At 41.3% G+C, this 14947-nt stretch overlaps 2 protein-coding genes across 8 annotated transcripts in view; one reads left to right on the top strand and one right to left on the bottom strand.

Annotated features, from left to right (window-relative positions):
* The window catches only part of STX8 (syntaxin 8), a 253724-nt gene extending 239595 nt beyond the window's left edge, over window positions 1–14129 (bottom strand). For both annotated transcript variants that reach the window (XM_024564833.3, XM_024564832.4), the window contains exons 1-2: window positions 13962–14129; window positions 585–684 (exon numbers count right to left, since the gene is read on the bottom strand). In XM_024564833.3, coding sequence (XP_024420601.3) covers window positions 585–684; window positions 13962–14110 — 249 coding nt within the window. In that variant the 5' untranslated portion in view covers window positions 14111–14129. The remainder of the gene's footprint in view (window positions 1–584; window positions 685–13961) is intronic.
* Window positions 14130–14749: 620 nt separating this feature from the next.
* The window catches only part of CFAP52 (cilia and flagella associated protein 52), a 31127-nt gene continuing 30929 nt past the window's right edge, over window positions 14750–14947 (top strand). For 4 of the 6 annotated variants that reach the window (XM_045199297.3, XM_045199296.3, XM_024565160.4 and 1 more), the window contains exon 1: window positions 14750–14864. In XM_045199297.3, the coding sequence (XP_045055232.2) occupies window positions 14795–14864 (70 nt within the window). In that variant the 5' untranslated portion in view covers window positions 14750–14794. The remainder of the gene's footprint in view (window positions 14865–14947) is intronic. The other 2 variants (XM_045199299.3, XM_045199298.3) reach the window with 2 other exon arrangements.

Below are 14947 nucleotides of genomic sequence, written 5' to 3'. Positions count from 1 at the left end.
GTGTGACATGGGAACAAAACTTTGCGTGTACCTTTGTATATAATTTGCCTTTTTATCAGTTTAAATGTTTTACATATTTAAAATTAAATCAACGAGGTGGAGGTAAGTAAATCCTAAAAATGAATATAAACAGAAACAAAAAAAAAGAAAGTACAGCATAAGACAAAGAAAGAAAATCAATTTTTACATTTTTAAACGGAACACGTAAAAAAGACTTATTCTTTTGGCGAGCGTGCAAACTCAGAAAAATGAGGACACTGCCTCTGGCCCTGCAAAGACATACTCTGTGGGGGAAAGAGTGCCAGCCCTGGAATAGACTACGATTGTTAGAAACTTGTAAAGTAAGTAAAACAGAAGAAATTAAGGAAACGCCATGCCTCAAATGGCCTCAGTGATCAAGTAACTCTTAACTGTTTGGTTATAATGTCAATCCAACAAACGTGCGCATAAAAGCCATCATACATGCACGCGTGTACACACATGTCCCTGCACACGCACACACACACACCCTCAGAAATAGAAGGGTTTTCAGACCTCAAAGCTCAAACAAGTCACTTCAAGTACTAATTCTCTCCCGGTCTTACCCTGGTTGTATTTTCACCATTTCTTTCATACTGGTTTCGTTGTTGAATTTTCTCAGCAATCTCTTGTGCAATTTGGCAAGTAGAATCGTATGTGGAGAACCTGTATGAAAGTCATAAGGGGAGGAAATTGTTTAAGTTACTTTAAGAAAATGTCTGCAACATATATTTATATATTATATGTGAATATATACATATATACTTCATGTGTATGAAAAAAGCAGGTGATATGAGACATTACATAATTAAGAAAACAGGAGGAAGGATCATAAGGAAGACTGGGTCCTGGTCCCAGCTTTGCCACATTTCCTCTTTCCCTCTTCCATATTTCATCTATAAAAAGAGCAACTTAGGGGAGGTATCGCACTTCCTAACTACAAATTATACTACAAAAATATACAAATTATAGTATTAAACTATACTACAAAGCTACAATAACCAAAACAATATGGTACTGGAAGAAAAAGAGACACACAGACCAATGGAACAGAACTCAGAACCCAGAAGTAAACCCACATGTATGTGGGCAACTGATTTTTGACAAGGGAACCAAAAACATACAATGGAGAAAAGAAAACCTCTTCAATAAATGGTGCTGGGAAAATTGGAAAGCTACATTCATAAGAATAAAACTACACTGCTATTTAATACCATACACAAATGTTAACACAAAATGGATCAAAGACTTAAATATAAGACCTGAAACAATGAAATACATAGAAGAAAACTAAACTTATGAACTAAACTTATAGTACCAAACTTATGAACCTCAGTCTCAGAGAGGATTTTATGAATTTGACCCCAGTGCAAGGGAAGTAAAAGCAAAAATAAATGAATGAGACTATATCAAACTAAAAAGCTTCTGCACAGCAAAAAAAAGTCCACCAAGCAAACAAAAGACAACCAACCCAATGGGAGAAGATATTTGCAAACAATACCTCCAATAAGAGGCTAATATCTAAAATATATAATGAACTCACTCACACAACTCAACAACAAAAACAAACCAATTTAAAAAATGAGCAGAGGACACGAACAGACACTTTTCCCAACAAGACATACAAAGGCAGACAGATATATGAAAAGATGCTCAACTTCACTTGTATACGGAAAATGCAAATCAAAACTACAATGAGATATCCCCTCACACGTTAGAATGGTTATTATCCACAAGACAAGTAGTAAGTGTTGGAGAGGATGTGAAGAAAAAGGAACCCTCATTCATAGTGTGCTCATGGGAATGTGAATGGTACAGCTACTATGGAAAGCAATATGAAGGTTCCTCAAAAAATTAAGAATAGAACTACCATGTAATCCAGAAATTCCTCTTGTAGGTATCTACCCGAAAAAGTTGACAACATTTATAAAGATCTATGTACCCCGATGTTCACTGCAGCATATTCATGGTTGCCAAGACATAAAAACAACCTAAGTGTCGTCCAATGAATAACTGGCTAAAGCTGTGGTACAAATACGCAATGGAATAGTACTCGGCTGTAAGAAAAGACGGAACACTGACATCGGTGACAACATGGGTCAATCCTGAGACTATCATGATAAGAGAAGTCAGATGGAAAAGGACAAAAACAATATGATTTCACTCACATGTGAGATGTAAAACAGAATGCAACAAATGAACAAATAAAACAAACAGAGACACTCACAGTCAACAGTATGGTGGTTACCAGAGGGAAAGGGGAGTTACAGGGAGATGGAAAAAGGGTCGGAAAAATGTTGAGGGAAGACCACCTGACTTTGGATGGTGATCACACCATGCAATATACATATGATGTATTATAGGATTAACTGTACACTTAAAACTTACATAATCGTATTAATGAATATCACCCCAATACATTTAATTTTGAAAAAATTTTGAGAGGGATCCAAAACGGTGTCAGAGTAGGTGGAAAGTACACTCACTTCCTCCCAGGACCAAACTGGTATTACAACTAAAATATAGAACAATCAGCCTGAATAACCAACTGAAGACTAGCTGAACTGAAGTCTTGTAGCCAAGGATTCACAGGAGAAGCCACGTTGACACTGGTAGTAAGGGTGGAAACACAAAAAGGTCTGGCCCTGCTCCTAGCAAGGAGCACAGGCTGAGATTCCAGAGGAATATCTCAGCTGCAAAGGTTCCCCTTGAGGAACAAGGGGCCTCAACCTCACACTGGGCTCCTCAGCCCAGAGCACTGAAGCTAGAAGAGGCATGCATATAACAACTGGCTGTGAAAATTAGCAGAGATCTGCCAGGGAGAGAAGGGAGTAGAGAAACAGCTGCCCTCTTATAGGGCCAGCACACAAAATCTTGTTCGCAGTCACTCACCCTGGACTCCCTAGGAGGGAGGGCAGAGCGCACTAGATTTCTGTGAGGTGGGGCTGGGTTGTGTGGCTCTGGGGAGAGCGCTGAAGGGACAGCTGCCAGGATCCCTGTGCTGAGTCCCTCTCCCACCCCGCAGAGGCCACCTTTCACAGGTGGAGCACTCCCCTCCTTAAGGCATCAGCCTGGGGGAAGGCAATAGCCACACCCTCTGGACTCCCTGTTGCCCCACCCAGCTGAGCTCCCACCCCGCTGAGGAGGCAGCTGTCAGGGACTGAGTGTAGAGGTCTGGGCAGACTTAAGGGGCATCAGTGACTGAGTAGTGTGGTTTTGGGGTGAGGACCATTCCACCCACTTTCCTGTAACCCTGTCCAGTGCCTCTCCTCACGGGACATCCACTAGCCTCACTCTCCCAACCCCTGATAGCAAGGGATGGGGTAGGGGCAGGAGGAAGAGACAGGCCAGTTCCCCAGGAGGTCTGGGCAGAATCCAGGACAGACTAAGTTGTGTGGCTCTGGAGCAGGGACCACACTCCACCCATCTTCCCCAAAGTTGGCCAGGGCCTCCCACTCATTGAAGATCCACCTACCCCCACCTCTCCCTGCACAACTCCTGGAAGCCCTGCCGTGCTGAGCTCAGGCTCCCAAAAGAACCTGGAACAAACTGAGCTGTGTGACTCTAAGACAGGGGCCATTTTTCCCTTGCACATACAACCAGTGCAGAACCCTCCTTCACACAGCCAAATCTTGGTCTGTTTGGCCTTGATAAATTCTGCCGGCCTCACCCTGATGACTCCCCGAGACTGCACCCACCACAAAGGTCTGCGGGCACCCAGAGAGTGGCAGCTAGACTTGATACACTGGCACTTCTGTTGAGTGGCCTCAGGCCCAGCACTGGCACCAAGTTTGAACTGCTATCAATCCAGTGAACACCACTCACCCCTACCCAGTGACTCACTGAGAACCTGTCCCATGCAACTTAAGTACTGCCACAGGCCCTTTCAGTGATTGAGCCTAACAGCCAGCCAGTAGGCAGACGCAAGGGAGATGGATTCTGGGGTGCCTGGGTCTTCTGAAGACCTGTCTTTGGGTTTGGTGGTGGTGGAAGTCAGCCTTGTTGTGCAACTTGGTATTTTTCACACACACCTAGGTCCAGCAGAAGCAGTCACAAACTGGGGTGTCTCAAGGTCAGTCCCAGGTAGCATCAATCATTGACTCACATCAGAATCCCTCCCAAGAGGCCCCAGAACCAACAAACCCAGTAGCCAGCTTCAGACAACATCAGAGCGGAATGGAATTAGCCTCGCTAGTGGCTTACACAAAGAGAGATTTCTGCAGGCACCAGACTCTGCTGAGGCAAACTCCACTTTGTGTGGTCAGTCCCTGTGCAGCAGCTCTTACTTACACTGTGGCGGGGTTTGAACCTCAGTCAGCCAGCCTGAGGGTCAACCCTACACGTGAACAAGCCAATAGCAATCAAGACTCAATTACAACAGGAGGGCTCACATAACCCACACAAGGGACATTCCTGGACAACCCAGCTTAGGTGATTAAGGAGACTGTGCCACAGGGTCCAGCAGAATACCTACTACATAAGGCCAACTTACCAAGAGTGGGAAGCATAGCAGTCTACCTAATACACTGAGACATACACGAAGGGGCAGCCAAAAGGGGGAGACAAAGAATCATGCCCCAAATGAAAGAACAGAAGAAATCTCCAGAAAAAGAGCTAAATGAAATGAAGGCAAGTAATTACCAGAGTTCAAAACAATGGTTATAAGAATGCTTAAGGAACTTAGTGAGAACTTCAACAACATGAAAAAGGACATAGGAACCATAAAAAAGAATGAGTCAAAAATAAATAATACAATATCTGAAATGGAGAATACACTAGAAGGAGTCAATATCAGATTAGATGAAGCAGAGGATAAAACCAGTGATTTGGAAAACAAGATAACAGCAAAAAGTAAACAGAATTTTTAGAAATGAGGACAGTTTAAGGGACCTTTGGGACAACATGAAGCGTAACAACATCCACATCACAGGGGTACCAGAAGGAGAAAAGAGAGAGCAAGGGGTTGAGAACCTATTCAAAGAAATAATGCCTGAAAACTTCCCTAACCTGATGGGGAAATAAAAAAGACACACAAGTCCAGGAAGTGCAGGGAGTCACAAACAAGAGATATGCAAAGAGGACCACATAAGGACACATTATAATTAAAACGGCAAAAGTTAAAGACAAAGAGAAAATCTTTTTACTGTTGTTCAATAAAGAGAGAATCTTAAAAACATCAAGAAAAAGACAATTAGTGACCTACAAGGGAGTTCTCGTAAGACTGTCACCTGATTTCTCAACAGAAACATTTCAGGGCAGAAAAGAATGGCATAAAATATTCAAAGTGATGAAAAGCAAGGATACACAAAGTAAACTACTTTACCCAGCAAGGCTATCATTTAAAATTGAAGGAGAAATAAAGAGCTTCCCAGACGAGAAAAAGCTAAAGGAATTCATTACCACCAAACCAGTATAACAAGAAATATTAAAAGGTCTTTCTGAAAAAGAAAAATAAAAAAAGCCAGAGGAACGTAGCTATGAAGAATAAAATGGCAATTAATCTGTAGTTACCAATAATCACTTAAAATGTAAATGGCTTAAATATGCCAATCAAAAGGCAAAGGGTAGCCGAATGGGTAAGAAAACAAAGTGCACATACATACTGTCTGCAGGAGACATACCTCAGAACTGAAGATGCTCACTGACTAAAAAGGATAGAAAAAGATATTTCGTGCAAATAGAAATAAAAAAATGTTGGGGTAGCAAGACTTATATCAGACAAAATAGACTTTAAAACAAAGGCTATAACTTTTTAAAAAGGCAATAATAAGAGACAAAGAAGGACACTACATAATGATAAAGGGACCCAACAAGAGGATATAACTCTTGTAAACATTTCTACACCCAAAACATGAGAGCACCGAAGTAGATAAAGCAGATCTTAATGAACATAAAAGGAGAGAGTGACAGTAACACAGTCATAGCAGGGGATTTTGACACTCCTCTAACATCAATGGATAGACCTTCCAGACAGAAAATCAACAAGGCAACAGTGGCCTTAAATGACACACTCGCAGGAAAAAATGAAGGATAAAAATCACATGATCATATCAATAAATGCAGAAAAAGCATTTGATAAAATCCAGCACCCACTTATGATTAAAAAAAAAACCCAACAAACCTCTCAGCATAATGGGAATAGAGGAAACATACCTCAACATAATAAAGTCCGTACATGACAAACCAACAGACAACATCACTCTCCATGGGCAAAGTCTACAAGTGTCCCCTTAAGATGAGGCACAGGGATGTCTGCTTTCACCATTCTTATTCACATAGCACTGGAAGTCCTAGACACAGCAATGTGACAAGAAGAAGAAGTAAAAGGCATCCAAATTGGAAAGGAAGAAATAAAGCTCTCATTATTTGCAGATTACATGATACTGTATATAGAGAATCCTAAAGATTCCACCAAAAGAACAACAACAAAAACCCTACTAGAACTGATAAAAGAATTCAGTAAAGTAGGATACAATATAAATATCCAGAAATCAGCTGCATTTTTATACACCAATAATGAACTATCAGAAAGAGAAACTAAGAAAACAATACCATTTACAATTGCATTAAAAAAAACCCCTAGAAATAAATGTAACCAAGGATGTAAAAGACCTGTACTTGAAAAATTATAAGACACTAAAGAAAGAAATGGAAGAAGATACAGATAGGAGGAAGCATACACCTTGTTTGTAGACAGGAAAAATTAACATCAAAATGTCCATTCTACCCAAAGCAATCCACAGATTTAATGCAATTCCTGTGAAGATACCAATGGTGTACTTCACAAAACTAGAATAAACAGCCCCAAAATTGATATGGAACCACAAAAGATTACAAATAGCCTCAGCAATCTTGAGAAAGAAAAATAAAGTTGGAAGTATCATGCTAACTCCTATTAAACTATACTATAAGGCCACAGTAATCAAAATAGCATGGAACTGGCATAAAAACAGACATAGATAAACAGAACAGACCAGAGAACCCAGAAATAAACCCACAACTTTATGGTCAATTAATATTTGACAAAGAAGCAAGAACATACAATAGGAACAAGACAGTCTATTCAATAAATGGTGTTGGAAAACCTGGACAGATACCTGTGAAAAAATGAAACTAGACCACCTTCTTACACTATACAAAAGAATAAACTCAAAGTTGATTAAAGACTTAAATGTAAGACTTGAAACCATAAAAATCCTGGAAAACACAGACAGTAAAACCTTGTACATTTTTCTTAGTAATATTTTTTTCTGATATATCTCCTTGGGCAAGGGAAACAAAAGAAAAATAAACAATGGGACTACATCAAACTAAAAAGTTTTTGCACAGCAAAGGAAACCATTAACAAAATGAAAAGATAACCCAATGAATGGGAGAAGATATTCACTAATGATACATCTGACAAAGGGTTAATATCCAAAATTTATAAAGAACATATACAACTCAACACCAAAAAAACAAATAATCCAATTAAAAAGTGGGCAAAGGACCTGAATAGACACTTCTCCAAAGAGGCCATATAGATGGCCAATAGATATGTGAGAAGATACTCAATGTCACTAACCATCACAGAAATGCAAATTAAAAGTACAATGAGGTATCACCTCATACCTGTCAGAATGGCTTCAGCAACAAATCAACAAACCACAAGTGCTGGGGAGGCCGTGGAGAAAAGGAAACCCACATGCACTGTGGGTGGGAACGCAGGCTGGTGCAGCCACTGTGGAAGGCAGTATGGAGTGTCTTCAAAAAGTTAAAAATGGAACTGCCTTATGACACAGAGATTCCACTTCTGGGAGTATATCCAAAGAAAACAAAACCCTAATTCAAAAGAATATATGCCCCCCTCTGCTCGCTGCAGCATTATTTACAACAGCCCAGATTTGGAAGCAGCCCAAGTGCCCATCAGTAGATGAGTGCATAAAAAAGCTGCGGTACATTTACACAACGGAATGCTACTTGGATGTAAACAAAGGAAATCCTACCTTTTTCAACAGTATGAACGGACCTGGAGGGTATCATGCTAAGTGAAATAAGCCAGCCAGAGAAAGACAAGTACCATATGATCTCACTTATATGTGGAATCTAATGAACAAAATACACTAATATACAAAACAGAATCCGACTCATAGATAGAGGGAACGGACTGACAGCTGTCAGAGGGAAGGGGGGTTGGGGAGCTGAGTGAAAAATGTAAAGGAATTAAGAAAAAAAAAAGACCCTCGTGGACACAGACAACAGTGATGACCAGAGGGAAAAGGGGGTGAGGGGAGGTAGAAGAGGGTAAAGGGGAGACAAATGGTGATGGCCGGAGATTTGACTTGGGGTGGTGAACACACAACACAATATACAGATGATGTATTACAGAACTGTACACCTGAAACCTATATAATTTTATTAACCAATGTCACCCCAATACATTCAATAAATGTTTTTTAAAAAATAAAAATTTTTTAAAGAGGAGCTGAGGCCTGCCTCTGTGGTTCCAGAACATACATATGAAAATCAATAACAAGGTACAATACACCTCTCACCAAATGTGGGGTAGAAATAGTAAGTAGTTCTGGAATTCTGAAGTGAGAGAAATAGCTGTCCTGGAGGCACCCAGACCTGACAGGAATAGGCCAAAGGCTACATCTTGGGCTGAGGCACCAGCTTCAAGCAAGCCTCTTATTCTGACAGAAGAGAGGAGCACTTTTTGGTTGTGGCAAAAGGCGCGAGAGCAAGCAAAGATGAAGGGAACAACATGTGCCTGGCACAGTCAGCTGCACGGCAGCCCTGGGAAGGAAGAGAAAGTATAAAATGATAAAGGGGAGAAGCAGGTAGTTTCTGAAGAGCCTTGAACACCAGTCTAGTCAGTTTTACACATAAAGCAAGGTCTTGATGAGGTTAAATGAAATGCTGAAGGGCAAAATTCTGGGGGTCTTGCCCCAATCCTTGTGTTCTCCCTTTAGCCATAAAGAACTATGGTTCTGAAACTTGGCTACATATTGAAATAACTGGGGAATCTTAAAAAAAAATACACACACACACACACACACACACACACAACCGATTCCTGGCTCCCACCCCGGAGCACTGTGATTAAATCAGTATGGGTTTGACCTGGACAGGAAGGCTTGTGAAAGCTCCCAGATGGTTCCAATCTGTAGCAAAGTTTGGCAACCACTGGCTGGGCAGTAATAGGCAACCTCATCACGGTATCCAACATACAAGTGCCTCAAGTACTAGTTCAGCAAAACCTCACTCCATTTACATAAACTGTTGGGAAGGAGAGAAAAGTGGAGGGAGACCAATGGAAGACTTCTTGAGATATTCAATTACATAACCCATCACCAGTATTCACTACTGCAAGGCATAGGGCTATGAAAGATTGGCCTACAGTAGAAATAGACAGCATAAGAAAGATTTAAAAGAAAAGAAAAGAGATTAGTGAATAATCTGATGCTTTAAGGAGTGAAGGAAAAGTAGATGATTAGTTTTCAGGCCTAATGATGCTGTGACAGAGACTGAGGAACTGGAAAAGGGAAAAACGAGAGAAATTTCCAGACCGTGAACTAGGCCTCCTTCTAGCACAAAAATACTGAATGCACAGTTAAATTGATATATATACACATAATATTTACATTAAAATACACTCAGAAAAAAGACATAAAGAACAGAAATGAAAGAAAAATAGCAAAATATCGATAATTCCAGAAATTGGATTATGAATATAAAGGGACTCATCATACTATTCCACTGTGTATGTATTTTTTACCTTCCACAATACAATTTTTAAAAAGTAAATAGACGAGAGCACTTCCGGCCAAGATGGAGGCATAGGTAGATACAGTTTGCCTCCTCGCACAACCAAAAGAAGGACAACAGAAAATTTAAAAACAAAAAATAACCAGAACAGCCAGAAAATCAAACTGTATGGAAGTCCAACAACCAAGGAGTTAAAAAAGAAACATTCATTCAGACAGGGAGGAGGGGCGGAGAAGGGCAGCCGGGCGGAGAGGACTCGCATCAAAGTGGTGACTGGAGGGCAGGGAGGGCAAGGAGGCGGCCGGTGGAGCAGGTGGTCCCACATTTACGTGTGGATAAACTGGGAGGAGCAACTGAGGAGCAAGACCTCGAAACCCAGGGTTCCAGCTCCGGGAAATAAAGCCTCAAAACCTCTAATTGTTAAAACCTGTGGGGGGTTGAGGCAGCGGTGGGAGAAACTCCCAAACTCACAGGAGAGTCCGTTGGAGAGACTCACAATGTACACAAACCCACCCCACCTGGGAATCAGCACCAGAAGAGCCCAATTTGCTTGTGGGTATCGGGAGAAGTACCTGAAAGCCAGCTGAGCGCTAGCAAGCTCATTGTTCCCTCTCAGACCCCTCCCCCACATACAGCGCCACAACACAGCAACATGGGTTGCCCCACCCTGGCAAATACCTAAGGCCCCACCCCTTACTACTAACAGGCTCACTGAGACAAAGAAATATGAAAGAACAGATCAAAGCTCCAAAAATGTAACTAAGCAAAGAACAGATAGCCAACCTATCAGATGCAGAGTTCAAAACATTGGTAATCAGGATGCTCACAGAATTGGTTGAATATGGTCACAAATTAGAGGAAAAAGTGAAGGCTATGCAAAGTGAAATAAAGGAAAATGCACAGGGAACCAACAGTGAAGGGAAGGAACTCGGGACTCAAATCAACAATTTGGAGCACAAGGAAGGAGTAAACATTCAACCAAAACAGAATGAAGAAACAAGAATTCAAAAAAAATAAGGAGAGGCTTAGGAACCTCCAGGGCAACTTCAAACATTCCAACATCCAAATTACAGGGTGCCGGAAGAAGAAGAGGAAGAGCAAGAAACTGAAAAATTATTTGAACAAATAGTGAAGGAAAACTCCCCCAATCTGGCAAAGGAAATAGACTTCCAGGAAGTCCAGGAAGCTCAGAGAGTCCCAAAGAAGCTGGATCCAAGGAGGAACACACCAAGGCACATCATAATTAGATTTCCCAAGATGAAACAGAAGGAGAGAATCTTAGAAGCAGCAAGAGAAAAGGACACAGTTATCTACAAAGGAGTTCCCATAAGACTGTCAGCTGATTTCTCAAAAGAGACCTTACAGGCAAGAAGGGGCTGGAAAGAAGTATTCCAAGCATGAAAGGCAAGGACCTACATCCAAGATTACTGTATCCAGCAAAGCTATCATTTAGAATGGAAGGGCAGATAAAGTACATCCCAGATTAGGTCAAGTTAAAGGAGTTCATCATCGCCAAGCCCTTATTATATGAAATGTTAAAGGGACTTATCTAAGAAAAAGATCAAAAATATGAACAGTAAAATGACACCAAAGTCACACCTATCAACAAATGAACCTAGAATACAACAAAAACAAAAACAAACTAAGCAAACAACTAAAACTGGAACAGAATCACAGAACTGGAGATCACATGGAAGGTTACTAAGGGGGATGGTGGAGAAAAAGGGGGAAAAGGTACAGGGAATAAGAAGCATAAATGGTAGGTAGAAGATAGACAGGGGGAGGGTAAGAATAGTATAGGAAATGTAGAAGCCAAAGAACTTACATGTACGACCCACAGACATGAACTAAGGTGGGCGAATGTTGGTGGGAGGGGGAGATGCAGGGCAGAGGGGAACCAATGTAAGGAAAAAATGCCACAACTGTAATAGCATAATCAGTAAAATATATTTTTTAAAAAGTAGAGATGAAAAAGTCCAATGTTCACTAATTCCTTTTTTTATTAACAAGAGCTTCAAAAAATAAGTTCAACAAGAATATAAAACTATTAAGATTTAAATGTAATGTTTCCAGAAATGGTATATCATCAACAAATAAGTTGCCCCACTTGAAGCCAATTAACTTTATTAGCAAAGAGTTCAGAGACAATAATCACTCACTACTATTAAACAGTGAGCTAACCACTTGCTGTGATATGGCATTTAAGTGCTAAACATTAGAACACTATTCAGGAGCAAAGCATCGTTGACCTATGATTTTCAATAGCACAAAGGCAAAGCTACGGTCGAGTCTGTTTTTATAGGTTTTTCAAAGTTCCATTCCATACTCCTCTCTACCTTCCAGATCAGCAACCCATTTTGCAAAGTAAACCCATGGTAGCACAGCCAACTTCCCCCACTGGTTTTTTCAAGAGTCAAATGAGAAAGCCACTGAATCAAACTACTTGAGAGTAACAAGAAAAATTATAAATGTTTTTTCAACATTAGCTATGGAAGAGGCTTGGGGTCCAGTGATAGCTTCCACCAATCTGAATGGATGACCTGGGGCCTCTCCTCTGCTTCTGAGCTTTATATCCTACCTTACGTGTAATGTGAGGGAGTTAGCTTCCAGGAGGCGGACAGCAATTTAGCAATATATTATCAAGGGCCTTAAAATGTTCACCCCTTGGATCCAATAGTTTCACTTCTCAGAAGTGTACCAAGGAAATAAGAGATGGAATAAAGGTGTAGTCTCTATAATAATTAAAAACGAAACAAAAATACCCTAATATTACAAGAGGCACAAAGAAGAATAATTAAATAAAATATGGTTATTCCTGGCATTATTATGCACCATAAGAATGTGTTGTCAGTGCTCTTCCTCCCCCACATGCACGCATCTCCCAAACCCTAAGGGACCCCACTAGAATTGCAACCAGGGGAGCAATGGCCAGCAGTAGCTCATCCAGGGCTAACCCCCTGAGCCTGTCTCCACCGCCCCTTTTCTCTGACTTCCCTGAGAGCCAAGGCAGCCCCGTCCAGTCCCTCTTCTGTTGCTTCTTCTATCCAGGTTTAGTAAACGTACTCTCAAAATCAGAAAAAAAAAGTATTGTCAGTAAATATTAATAATATGGAAACATTCCCTGGTTTGTAAACATATACATACACGTGTATACACATTAAAGTAATAGATACATCTTAAAAATCAATAGTGGTTATTATTCCAAATTATAGAGTTAAAGATGTCGATCTTCTCCTCTACCAATATTCAGTATTTTCTAAATTTTCTATCAGGGTGTATAAAATTGTTAAAAATAGGTGGAAAAAATTAGTGTTAAATCAATGAAGCCATTGGCCCAGATGACTTGCATCTCAGGGACTGCTAACTTTGGTCTTGCAACCCATTCTCCTAATGTCCAGACTTAAGCAATTATAAACTGCCTTAGAAATGCCAACATTAGACATATATTCCAACAAGAATTTTACAGAACTATGTCTTTAATTATTTTTTTAAAAGGTTCAAGTCCAATATGTTAAAGCAATACGTTCCTTGGGAGTGGAACTTGTGTCTTTCATCATTCAGTCCTTAGAGATTTAATTGTTGAATAAATTAAACAGCTATTTTACCGCAACAGTTGTTGCTGTAGAAAGTCTCATGATTTTGACTCAGGTAAGGGTCAAATACCTTATAAACAAATGCATAATTTCCCTCCCAGATCCCTACAAGTGTTTTGAAGGACCCACAAGACGTAGGTCCTAGTGCCAAGTGGTTACTAATCGGCTGGTGACCATGGATTCTGAACCTCAGTTTCTCCACCTGTGAAATAAGGGGATTCGCCAGATGGGCAGGCATCCCACAAAAAGGTTACTTCTATTTCACTTTCACAGGAGTCCAGGGAAGCCAGCTCCACAACCAGAACAAGCGGGAAATTCCGCTGGCGAGATGCAGCGGAGAAGGGTTAGAGAAGTGTTCAGATTTCAGCACTAGCCCTCCGGTCCCAGGGGTTCACCAGGTCTCCGCCCCCAGCTACCCCAGCAAACACCGAGGATGGCGGGATGCGCCAGTGTCCCCGCCGGCAGGGGAAGGGTCCTTGCTGCCCCGCCTCTCACTCCGAAAGGCTTTTAATTGCAATGCCCAACGATCGGCCGCTTCCGGAAAACCCGGCCACTACCCCAAAGACCTTCGGCGCGCTGCCGTCGACACCCAGGACTCACCAGGGGTCCGGAGCCATAGTGCAGTCTCCTCCCGCTTCTCGGACACTTCCTGCTCTCAGCAGCTGACTACGGCGGCCCGCGTGGCTCATATCCCGCGGCTCGACCCGAACGCAACCGGAACGAGGTGTTAGCAAAGGGAATATATTCATATACTAGGTCCTCCAAACTATGATAAAGAAAAGTGCTCCCCTGGGGAACAGTAGGTTGGAACAATCTGCATCCGCTAAGAGACGCGAACAGCTGGGTGCAGTTAAAATTATTGAACATAATTTAAGCATTTTCCCTGGAAGTGGGAGCGCCCCCAAACCTCTAATAGTTAACAGAAAATTTTGCCCAGCTTAAAACAAAAATGATGTTGCTGATCGTTGCACAACAGTATAAATTACTAAAATTCACTTTAAGTGAATTTTATGAGGTACAAATTAAACCCCAATAAAGCTTTAAAAATTCTTTATCCAGCTTCAAACAACAGGCCTGAGGATGTATTAATTACATATTATTTTATGGCAAGTCATCCAATCAAAAGAAATCCTGAGTCTGATTAATTTTTAAATGCCATTAGGTGCTTGATTATATAGTTACAAAAAGATCACAGACTCATTACATGGGGGAAGAAATAATTTGTTCTGTGCATTTGGTGCTCCCTAAATTTCCAGAGAAATACGAAAAAGAAACCCTCTTTCTGTTTGCAACAGAGCATGAATAGGAATTTGAAATCCGCAGGCTGGCTTTAGCGCGGGCTTGGAGCTGATGCTCATGCGCACGTCCGTTACCATAACGACCGGAGACGCCGCAAGTCTGGAGCTTGAAAGTGAGAGTTGTCTCTTCTGGTGATGGAGAACCAAATTGCGCCGAACACCGAGGTGGCCGAACTGGAGCTTGAGGCTGTGATCGGCTTCAATGGTGAGGCGATGAGCATGTTTGGGCTGGGTGGTTTGGGAGAAGATGTAGTGAAGGGGCACTACAGCTTCTCCTGCACCAAAACT

This window comes from Desmodus rotundus, chromosome 9 (assembly GCF_022682495.2).
Source record: "Desmodus rotundus isolate HL8 chromosome 9, HLdesRot8A.1, whole genome shotgun sequence".
In the NCBI taxonomy this organism is placed as follows: Eukaryota; Metazoa; Chordata; class Mammalia; order Chiroptera; family Phyllostomidae; genus Desmodus; species Desmodus rotundus.
This window is presented reverse-complemented; position numbering and strand designations above follow the sequence as displayed.